This window comes from Otolemur garnettii, unplaced genomic scaffold, assembly GCF_000181295.1.
Source record: "Otolemur garnettii isolate 467f Iridium unplaced genomic scaffold, OtoGar3 scaffold00102, whole genome shotgun sequence".
Classification (NCBI taxonomy): domain Eukaryota; kingdom Metazoa; phylum Chordata; class Mammalia; order Primates; family Galagidae; genus Otolemur; species Otolemur garnettii.
In genome coordinates, this window is record NW_003852497.1 from 5,460,908 (window position 1) to 5,473,042 (window position 12,135).

Sequence of the window (12,135 nt, forward strand, 5' to 3'; positions counted from 1 at the left end):
AGGCTGTTCTCAAACCCATGAGCTCAGGCAATCTACCTACCTTGGCCTCCCAGAGTGCTAGGATTATAGGCATGAGCCACCGTGCCTGGCCTAAGTCAATTCACTCTTTATAGGTGGAGCCTTCTATAGTAGCTGCCTTGTGATCCTGTGGAGGAGTTCCTCTGTTTTGGCTTTTCATATTGCCTAAGTTTTTTCTGTTGGTTCTTCCTCATGTGTTCTTTCTTCTTGTTCACCTCATCTCACCTACACGCTCACCCAACGAAGGGAGAGAAAATGGGTGTTTCAGCTGTAGTGGGGCCAAGTGAATAGAAGGGAAGGTTTGAGGAGTTGAGTGTAACATGGGGTAAAGTGGGGTTAATAATACATGTTGCCTTCTGTTTTCACCAGTGTGTGTGGGGGGAACAATGACAGAAGAGGACACGCTCCCACAGAAGGAGAGGACACATAAACACACCCAGCACAGGAGCCTCTTCCCACCTAACACCAAACACCCGAATAATTATTTTTGGTCAGACATGGTGGCTTATGCCTATAATCCTAGCACTCTGGGAGGCTGAGGCAGGTCGACTGTTTGAGCTGAGGAGTTCAAGACCAGCCTGAGCAAGAGTGACACCTCACCTCTACTAAAAATAGTTGGGTGTTGTGGCAGGCACCTGTAGTCCCAGCTACTTGGGAGGCTGAGGCAGGAGGATCACTTGAGTCCAAGAGTTTGAGGTTGCTGTAAGCTACCCACAGTGACAGAGTGAGACTCTGGTTTCAAAAAAAAAAAAATCATCATATTTGGCAGAAAATGATGTTATTTTTCGATATTTGTCATCCATAGTTATTTTGTGTCCACTATTGCCTCCCCTGTGTGTGTGTGTATGTATTTTAATCATGAAGGTATATATGCCAAGATGGGAAGATGGAAAGATAGAACACCTAATAGCTTGTTAGATCAATGTATAGCTTTTCAATAGGTAGATGTATGGTACACAAGACTATATTTGTACTCTTGCTTTGGGCCCTGCACATTAGGAAGGGAATTGCAAAGCTATTGATTGGCCTACAGCACAGGCTTAATAAGGGGCGTGAGAAATCGCCATGCCCAGGAATAGAGTAGACACACCTAACTGATCATGTATACCTGAAAGAGGGCTGTGTGATACAGAGTTGATTAGAAGAGGGAGGAGCTGGGTCCAGAAGATAGTTAGTATGAGAGCCCTTTGAGTCCAGTGGTCTGCCACAGTCCCCCTGAATTTGCCTGAGCCAGGATGTCTGCAGAGTTGTTCAAATTCACTGTGAGGTAATAGGAGCCTTTCCTAGTTACTAGGACCATTCTTTCAAATTTTCACTTAACCCTCAGAACCTTGGAGAAAATAAATGACCCGATGGAGTTGGTGGATAAGTAGAGAAAATTCATGTGAGAAGTCTTCAAAAATAGCAGTGAACTCTGCAAATGCTAGTTGATAACGTAGGAGGCAGCCCTTTGCTAAACTGTTTTGCCTTAAAAGTTTTAATTCTGTTGAAGTCTTATTTTTGGTAGGACCATATTTTAGAGGACACATAGTTTTATGGGTCAGGGTTTTGGTCTAAATCAGTGTTTTTCAATCTTTAAAAAAAAATCTCATGGTACTCTTGAACCTATAGTTAAACTTCCACAGCACACTTAAATTATGTTGATTAAAAGAAAGGGGTAAAAAAAGAAAAGAGTATAATTACTGTGCTTTGAACTTTTTTTGAAAATAATTTAGTTAATGATCTTTAAAAGTTTTCTAGACACACCTAAGACCCTCCTGTGGCACACACTGCTTGAAAATCACTGGTTTAAATTGTCTTTCCTTGAAAGTTTTATTCTGTTGGAGTATGTTTTGGGGGGATCACATTTTAGAGGACACACGATTTTGCAGTGGAGGTTCTTATTTTTAAAAGAGGGATACCTCTGGAGAGCATTTCGCGGGAGCACTTCTGTTTCCCAAATTCAGCCATGCCGTCTTCCCAGGCAGCCTGCGGTTTCTGCATCATTAGTGTGTCAAGGTTGGTTAGCATTTCCGTGGGTGTGCTTGCGAGCGAGAGCAGGGAGTCATTCATTCAGCAGGACCCGCACGGCAGCCGGGCCTGAGATCTTCTTCATTGTCAGTAAGTCAGACACGTCTGTTGCCCACCTGGGGTTTTCAGCTCGAGATAACTGAGTCACACTTTGCTGGTAAAGTGGGGTTGATAATACAAGTGTCTTGTGTCTTGTGTCTTGTGCCTTGTGTCTTCACCAGTGTGTGTGTGGGAATCATGAAAGAAGAGGACGCCTTCTGTGAAAGGAGAGGACAGGTAGATACACCCCGTGGAGCTGTCACTCCTCGGCTTCCCCGCGGCCGCACGTCTAGCTTCCATCACCCGCAATCTGGCATCCTTTGCCAACATGCATTTTATTCCATTTATATTCTAAGTTGCCATTCCCTTTATAGGGTATATGACTGCTTCAGATCTATTTGTTGGCTATTGTGTAAAGGAACATACAAATTTGTCCGTGTTCAATGAACACATAATAACCCAGAGGAATGAAAGTTTGAGCCTGAAGGTTTTTTTTTTTTTTTTGAGTCAGTCTTACTATGTTGCCCCTGGTAAAGTGCTGTGCCATCACAGCCCACAGCAACCTCAAACTCTTTGGCTTAAGCCTCTGCCCTTGTTCTCTTGCCTCTGCCTCCCAAGTAGCTGGGACTACAGGCGCCTGTCACAATGCCCGGCTATTTTTTTTTATTGCAGTTGTCGTTGTTTAGCTGGCCCCAGGCTGGCTTGGAACCCAGCAGCCTTGGTGCATGTGGCTGGTGCCGTAACCACTGTGCTACAGGTGTTGAGCCATGAGCCTGAAGTTTTTAAAATATAAGAGGTAGCAAAGATGACCGTAGGAAACTGGTGAACCATCCACATGCCAGTTCATCACATTTTATGGATTTAATAGAGATTAATTTATTTTCATTTCTTTAAAGACCCCAGTTCCAACACTAGTGGTAGGCATGGTACTAGAGTTCGGGAGAGCTAAATAACTGCTTTGTTTTTCTGAGCCACATCCGATACCTTTTAGAAGCTGCTTGATGTCGGTGCTCATATTCTAGGCCAGGAAGTCCCCAGTGAAATGATTTGAGTCAGTGTTCTTGAATGTTTACTACCCAAAGCTCTAGACTTAGGAGAGAATCTCACAGAGCAGAATGACCTATTTCTAATCTTCCCTGGAGAAAGCTTTTAGTTTGAAAGAATCTAATAGACAAGCTATATTAATGTGATCGTGCAGACACATGTGTGAGCATGCCTGTGGTTGTGCTCTGGGTATGTACCTCAGTGAAGTTACTAGCAAATGCTTTCTTAGTAAATATGGGAAATACTTCTGGAACCTTAGATTCCGTTAACTATTTTTTTTTTTTTGGCCGGGGCTGAGTTTGAACCCGCCACTTGGCATATGGGGCCAGCGCCCTACCCTTTTGAGCCACAGGCGCTGCCCAGATCCTGTTAACTCTTAAAAAGTTCCTACCCCTAAATGAAACAATTCAGATGGATACAGGGGGACTTCACTTTCTAATTTTTTAAAAAGTGTGCTGCTTCTTCATACAGGAATATGGATACCGTTTGCTTAGATTCTGCAGGCTTCTCTGGCTACTGTAGATTGCCTTTGTGAGGAACCTCAGCCCTTTCACCCTCTCCTTCCTACATCAAGATTCTGACAGCAACTTGAACGGAGAGGGAGAATGAACCTGTACGCTGGCACAGCGTCTCCTAGGTAGCAGGAGTCCCAGGCTCATTATAACTGGTGTGGGTTTCCAGGTCCTATTCCTATTACAGCACAAGCTGAGTGGACCCTCGTCGTGGCTAAAATGAGTCCGGGAACAGCCATTGTATTTCTTCCTACGCTTTGCAATGTAGACAAGCAGAGGTGGCACTAGGGCGCTCTCTGTTGTTGATGCACCAGACCCGGCTTTGTGCTCTGCTCCCCTGCTCTGCCTGTGAGAGCTTTGCCTTGGTCCACCTGCCTTGAGTCAGGTTAAAAATCAAACACGTGCCACCTGGCGACAGCGACTTCTGTGTGAGTCACTTATTTAGAGCCCTGGGGCCTGCACTCACCCCTTTCCCATTGATTTGAGGCCTACCTTTGTTTTAACTGTATCTTTAATCGCTAATCTTATAACTTGAATCCCTGTCTCTGATGCCTATGAATTGGACTCTAACACTTTCTCTCCCAGATAAATGCCTCGATTCTCTTATGCCTCAGGTGGCAACTTTACCTTCTAACTCCCTTTTATAGCTCCCAGTTCTGTCATTGGCCACTTGACCAGCTTAAGGCTTTTTTTGAGCGGCAGCTATTGCATCTCAATGGGACAAATCACTTTTCTTTGTAAAGTCTCCTTTGCATCCTGCTGTTTCCCTGGTTAACGATTTAACCTCTGCTGCTCATCCAGCGTCATGTGCCATTACATTTAAGGCGTATAAGTGGGTATTCTTTTTGATACTAAAGATCAAAGTAGCAAATGCCAAGTAAACGAGTATATACCCATTTTTTTCACAATAGCAAGTGGCCCTGATGATTGAGAATAAAAGCCTATTATCAAGGCAGAGGTGCTCTCTTCAGCAGTTTCTGTACCGAGCACACGTCCTCTGACATCATGTTATCTGATCTTTGTTTAAAAGGTTTCTTGATTAATTGATTTCTCTTTGATGCATTGTTGCATCAAAGAGTTTATGTTTATTTGAGGGAGTATGCACTGGCATTAAGTAATTAATTGTCATGAGCTCCACCAAAGGCCCCGTTTTATTCTGCTGTAAGTATTCCCTTGGTATTTTTATTCCTACCCCTTCCCCCAGTGGATGCTGGAAGATTGATTTTTTTTGCCCATTTCCTTACATTTATTTTTAAAAACTCCAATCAGGGTCCAAAAAACCGTCAGTGTCAGGAACACTTCAGAAATTCTCCACTGCCTGTTGCGATATTGGCTTCATTCTTCTTTCTCAGTTATAGAACAAGCTCTTCCTGATTGGATCTCCACCAGCACAGTCAGGAAACAATAGCTCCCCACATCCATCACCTCTGTCTGCACGTTATCTTGTTTCAAAGGCTTTCCAATTAGTCCCATGGAAGCTAGAATCACTCATAATTATAAGCCTGTTATGCCTTTTGTTTCTTGATGTCCTTGTTAATTCCTGTCCATCCTGCACTGGTCTGTAACATGGTGCTATTATCAGCTCTCTCGTCCTTAAAAGCCTCTTGTCTGCCGTTTTTGACTAAGATTGATTAACTGCGCTTTGCTGAAATCAATCATTTTGGATTAAAAAAAATCTATCCTGTGTATTTATTTCTTCTGGCTACTTTTACATGATTTCACTATTTTTTTCCTTTTTGCAATTAATCAATTCGCCAACTTGGTTTCTTGCTCTTTTTTTTGGCTTCCTTTCTCTCTTGCTATTATTTAAGAACTGTCGACCTTTATCTATTTTTTTCTCCTGTCCTCTCACAGACAACACCTCCAAGAAGAAAAGCCAACTGCAGGATGCAGTGGGATAAATTGTCATTTAGAACCTGGGCAGACACTACTCCCATTTCCTGTTTTGTAACATGAGAAAGATGGTTCTTTTTTTTTTTTTTTTTTTTTTTTTTGAGACAGAGCCTCAAGCTGTCCCCCTGGGTAGAGTACTGTGGCATCACAGCTCACAGCAACCTCCAACTCCTGGGCTCAAGCAAGTCTCCTGCCTCAGCCTCCCAAGTAGCTGGGATCACAGGCGCCTGCCACAACACCTGGCTATTTTTTGGTTGCAGCCATCATTGTTGTTTGGGGGGGCCTGGGCTGGATTCGAACCCACCACCTTAGGTGTATATGGCTGGCGCCTTAGCCACTTGAGCCACAGGCTCCAAGCCAGAGAAAGATGGTTCTTCTAAGCAATCCTCCCCCTAAGTGGTTCCCAGGTGGAAGCTCATGACGGCCTGCCAGTCACTTGGCAGTGACATTGGGACATGCTTCTTATTTGTACCTTGAGGCTCCTCTGTGCTCTAATCTTACAAGATTGGTAAGACAATCTCAAACTGAGACATATCAACATGTTAATTAATATTTTCCTTTCTTTTCCTAGGTACTGACTTTAACATAGATAGCTTACCTCTACCTAGAAAAGCCCATCATGACTGGGCCCTTTTTCATGAAGAGTCCCCGAAAAACAATTACAAACTCTTCCACAAGCCGGTCATCACCTTGTTCAACTACACGGCCACCTTCAGCAGACACTCCCACTTGCCACTAACCACCCAGTACTTGGAGGGCATAGAAGTCCTGAAGTCACGCCGCTACCTGGTTCCTCTGCAGTCCAAAAACAACCTTAGGAAAAGACTTGCCCCTCTGGTGTACGTACAGTCGGACTGTGACCCACCCTCAGATAGGGACAGCTATGTCCGCGAGCTGATGACTTACATAGAGGTTGACTCCTACGGTGACTGTTTACGCAACAAAGACCTCCCTCCTCAGCTGAAAGGTCCGGTCTCCATGGATGCTGACGGCTTTTACAGGATCATCGCCCAGTATAAGTTTATCCTTGCTTTTGAGAATGCCGTGTGTGACGACTACATTACCGAGAAGTTATGGAGGCCACTGAAACTGGGGGTGGTCCCTGTATATTACGGATCCCCCAGCATCGTGGACTGGCTTCCAAGTAACAAAAGTGCTATTCTCGTATCTGAATTTTCTCACCCCAGAGAGCTGGCAAGTTACATCAGACGACTGGATTATGATGACAGATTGTATGAGCCCTACGTAGAATGGAAGCTGAAGGGTGAGATCTCTAACCAGAGACTTGTGACAGCTCTGAGGGAACGGAAGTGGGGTGTGCAAGACACCAACCAGGACAATTACATCGATGCCTTTGAGTGTATGGTGTGCACCAAGGTGTGGGATAATATCCGGCTTCAGGAAAAGGTAAGCACGTCAAGGTCTGGCAAAGAGACAGTAGGTGGCCGCCTCGACGGTCTCTGCCCTCTGCCCTCCTTCCTTCTGTGGTTGTCAAGGTCTGGCAGAGAGACAGTAGGTGGCCACCTCGACGGTCTCTGCCCTCCATCTGTGGTTGTCGAGGTCTGGCAGAGAGACAGTAGGTGGCCACCTCGACGATCTCTGCCCTCTGTCCTCCTTTCTTCTGTGGTTGCTTCCTCTTTATGCCTATCAGAGAGGCTGGACTCCCGCAAAATGATTAAATATTTCATTGCTATCTTTGGGACTGAGGTTTATAAGCCACGTCCTTATTCCTGAAAGCCTTCAGTTCTTTTGTGGTTTTTTCTGGAGGAGGCCAAGGAGGCTATAGAAAGAGGGGAGGAGGCCCAAATAGAAAACAATTAAGAGCTTTGCATATCATCCTCACGGTCAGTCCTTTAATCTCCGTCAACACTGCGGCAGAGGAGTACGGTGGCTTCCTCCGTGACTTTTGTGCTGAGGCCCCTCGGCCGCTGTTCTGAAACTCATTTTCATTTCACACGTACAACTAACCCCCTTTTCTCTCCTTCCCGCTCTCTGATTCTTACTCTTTCTCCTTGCCCACGTCCATTTATATAAATATGTAAATTATTATATAGAATATATTAATATATACAAATTATTCAAATAATGATGGGGATAATCCTTAAAACACTGTTTCTAAATTTTTATGAAGTCCATACCAATATCTTCACATGTCTAATTGCCCTTAATGTTTGTTTGCTTTCTTTATTTTTAATGGGAATGATCCTGCTTTATGTATAAATGAGTTTGTTAAAGGGAACTTTGTGGAAAGAAAAAGATTAGTTTAAACTTCTCTTGAAATTTTTAAAAATTGAAGCGGCCCACAAGTACCACTTGCCACCTGTCACCCCACACCCCCGTCTGCCTCCAGAGACACATAATGTTTTATCTAAATTCCCTGAAGGCAAACAACTTTTGTTAAATATTTAAGTGTTTATCTTGGTTCTCATATTAATTTCAGGTCAAGTGTGAACCTATACAGTGTGTGACATTATTTTTAAGTATCGTACACATATGTATACTATTCGGGGCTTTCCTATACTAAATGTGTATATGTTTATACAAAGTTTAAAATATTCAAACAGTATTTTTCTAATGTAAACAATTGTGAAACTTTTAACTCTTTTATTTGGTTTTATGTAACATTTTAGCTCATAAAATCATTTATTTGGTACCGAGTGTCTTGATCAGCAACAGGAATCCTAAACGTTAGTGACATCATTCTTCTCAGAATGCACCCGGATTTCTGACGGTTTCCTTTATGATCTAAATTTTAGGGCTGCGTCATAGCAAAAATAAAATACACTACATGTACATACACACGTGTGCACACGCACACCCCTGTGAAAACGTGGGAGAGAGTAGAGTCCGTGTTAATTGTCCATGCTATACCAATGGTTCATTCTCAAACGGTATTAAAGCAAAAAATGGAATTTCTGAGGGTGGTGATTGGCCTGACCTAGCTTTCGAGATCATTTCAAGGCTTCGAGATTGTGTTCACCGAAAACTGAAAGAACTGTTTAATTAACCCTGCCTACCTCTGGGCCTCACTAAGGCCTGTGGGTCAGGGGGTGTGAGGACATTGCTTTTCCAAAGAGGGAGGAGGTCATTCCTGCTTCTCCGGCAGACCCAGCTCACTGACTGTGGAGTGTCAGAATCTACCTACAGGTGGCAGAGTGGAATGTCCTCCTCTTTGGACTCATTGAGGCATATTTGCTGGAGTAGGCTGTCCTCTGTGCTCTGATCTTTCCCAGGGGTGCTCAGTGAAGATGACTAGAAGGCTTTGCTTGCATCTCAATGAAGTGGTTACAATTCCAAAATGCTAATATGCTCATTATCGACAGCAGAACAAAACATACTGTGAAAGCAAATTAAAGGGCATTAGACCAGTTTTTATTTGCATTTATTTTACCAGATTTGCTGCAGCAAAACTTAAGGTCAGCTACTTAAATATAAGTTGCCTCTGCTTTTTCTTGTTTAGCCAAAGGAAAGCTGAAAGGACTATTCTGATTTCCTCTAACTCTATTTTTGTCTTGCAGTTGATAATCATTTAAATTGTTGTGTTTGGGAGGAGATAGTACTGTTAGAATATCAAGCATTTTCCACTTCTCTGCTCTGCCCTCCTCTCCCTCACATCGATAGGCAGACCTAGTGTATTACCAATCGATTGCTGTGTAACAAGATCACCACAACCCTAATGGCTTAAAACAAATTACATCCGTCACCTCACAGTTTCTGTAGGTCAGGATTCTCGTCCTGGCTTACCAGGGTCCTCTGTTAGTCTGTGTCAAGGTGTCAGTCAAGGATGTATTCTCATCTGGAGGCTCGACCAGGGAAAGGTTTGCTTCTAAACGTACATGTTTTTTGGCATATTTTCAAGGTTGTAGGACCAAGGGCTTTAGTTTCTTGCTGATAAGAGGCTGAAGGCTTCCTTCAGCCTGAAGAGGTCACCCTTATGGGCTTCCCCAACAGGGCTCCTCACTTCCTCAAAGCCAGCAAGGAGGCCAGAGACTCCAGGGAGGCCAGAGACTCCAGGAAGGCCAGGTTCAAGGTCTTATATACATAATCACACCTCCTCTGTTACCTTTGCCTTGTTCTGTTGGCTAGAAGCAAGTGAGAAGTAACACCCACATGCAAGGGACTGTAAACTGAATGTTTATGTCCCCCCACAATTTATATGTTGAAACCCTAGCCCCCAGTGTGATGGTACTTGGAGGTGAGGCCTTTGGGAGTTGATTAGGTCATGAGGGTGGAGCCTTCACAAATGGGATTAGTGCCTTTATTAAAGAGTCTCTTGCCTCTTGCTGCTACATGAGGCCACAAGGAAAAGATGGCCATCCATGAACCAGGAAACAGGAGCTCACCAGACAGTGAATCTGCTGGTGCCTTGAACTCAGACTCCCCGGGTGTGAAATAAATGCTTGTTGTTGGAGCTACCTGGTCTATGATACTCTGTTTCAGCAGCCAGGAGGGACTAGGACACAAGGGGTGCATATTGTACAAGGGAGGTGGGGAGACGATGAGAGCCACCCACCCTGAATCTAAATAAGCTTATTCTCTATTTTTTGATCTTTCCCTATGTAGGGAAAAGTTTCAGTATTGAAGAAGCTACCTCATGAGTAAATTTTATTCACTTAAAGATTAGTTATTAATAAATGATCTGTCTTCAAAGAAGCTATACTAGAGATGACATGTAATCATCAGAAATACAGCTTCATGGAATTGGGATCAACTTTTTAAAAAATTAGCTTTATTGAGGTGTAAATATATACAGTAAACACACATTACAGTTGTACAGTTGACAATGATATATGCAGACGCCCGTGAAGCCATCACTTATAGTCAAGATGACAGACATTTCTGTCATCTTTCCAGAACATCTTCATGACCCTATCTAACCCATCACCCTCCACGCCTCTCCTCAGGCAACTACCCACCTGCTTCTTCTCACTTTGGACAAAGAAGCCCAGGCAGTTTTTTGGAGTTTTATATAAATGAAATCACATAACGTGCAATGCTATGATAATGTTGATATTCACGATTATTTATTGGTAGACCATTTCCGAATTATGTATGTACCAGAATTTGCTAGTCTGCCTCCCTGTTAATGGACGTTTGAGTTGTTTCCAGTTTTTGGCTATTATAAATAAAAACGCTGTGAACAGTCATACAAAGTGTGAATGCACGAGTCTTTGTATGGACATAACTTTCCATTCTCTTCTGTAAATATCTAGGAGTGTAATGGCTAGGCTGTATGGTAAATGTGTATTTAACATTTTGAGAAATGACCACACTATTTTCCACAGTTGTTCCAGCTTCTCTTTTCACCAGCCCTGTGAGAGTTTCAGTCATTAACACCTGATTTAGTTGGTCTTTTAATATCTGACATGCTAGGGGTATACAGAGGCATCTCACTGTGGTTTAATAGCTTAGATTTTGCTAATGATAAATGATGTTGAACATCTTTTAATTGCTTATTTATCATCAAGATCGTCCTTGGTGAAGTGTCTTTTCAAATCTTTTACTGATTTTTTTTATATTTGGTTGTCTTATTAATATTATTGCATTGAGGCTCGGCGCCTGTGGCTCAAGCAGCTAGGGCGCCAGCCACATACTCCGGAGCTGGTGGGCCTGCCAAACAACAATGACAGCTATAACCAAAAAATAGCCTGGTGTTGTGGTGGGTACCTGTATTCCTAGGTACTTGGGAGGCTGAGGCAAGAGGATCGCTTAAGCCCAAGAGTTTGAGGTTGCTGTGAGCTGTGACATCACAGCGCTCTCCTCAGGGTGACAGCTTGAGACTCTGTCTCAAAAAAGAAATATATTATTGCATTGAAAGTATTCTTCACATATTTTAAACATAAATCATTTGTCAATTATATCATTAACAAATATTTTCCTCCAGTCTGTGGGTTGTCTTTTCATTTTCTTAACAGTGTCTTTTGAACTGTAAAGTTTTTACTTTTGGTGAAGTCCAGCCTATCAGTGTTTCATAGTTCATACTTTTGCGTCCTGTTTAAGAAATTTTTGTCTTAAGAAAAAAAATAGCTGGACATTGTGGAGGGCACCTGTAGTCCCAGCAACTTGGGAGACTGAGGCAAGAGAATCGCCTAAGCCCAGGATGGCGCGGCACTCTACCGAGGGCAAGAGAGTAAGACTCTGTCTCAAAAAAAAGAAAGAAAGAAAAAAAAAAGAAATCTTTGTCTAACCAGTCTAACCAAGGGTCACTAAGATTTGTTTTTGCTTTCTTCTAGAAACTTTATAGTTTTAGCACTTACATTTAGGTCTGGGGTCCACTTAGAGTTTGTTTTTATAATGCAGTGTGGGCTAAGTTAACACCGAGGTCTGTTTATTTGGATACCCGATTGTGTCACCATAATTTATTGGAAACATTATTCTTTCCTAATTGAAGTACCTTGGCTTCTCGTTGGCCAAGTATGCCTGGGTCAGTTTCTAGACTTATCAGTTATGTTTGTTTTTATGCTAACTCCACACTTTCTTCAGTTTGTAGTTGCATAAAAAGTCTTAAAAAAGGACTTGAGAAGTCTGGGGTGTCAGTCTCCCAACTTTGTTCTTTTCAAAAACTATTTTCACCATCTTAGTTCTTTTACTTTTCCATGTACATTTTTTTTTTTTTTTT

At 42.8% G+C, this 12,135-nt stretch overlaps 1 protein-coding gene across 1 annotated transcript in view; it reads left to right on the plus strand.

Annotated features, from left to right (window-relative positions):
- The window catches only part of FUT10 (fucosyltransferase 10), a 94,525-nt gene that overhangs the window by 69,631 nt on the left and 12,759 nt on the right, over positions 1-12,135 (plus strand). Inside the window, exon 4 of the mRNA XM_003796306.2 lies at positions 6,088-6,923. Within this exon, the coding sequence (XP_003796354.1) occupies positions 6,088-6,923 (836 nt within the window). The remainder of the gene's footprint in view (positions 1-6,087; positions 6,924-12,135) is intronic.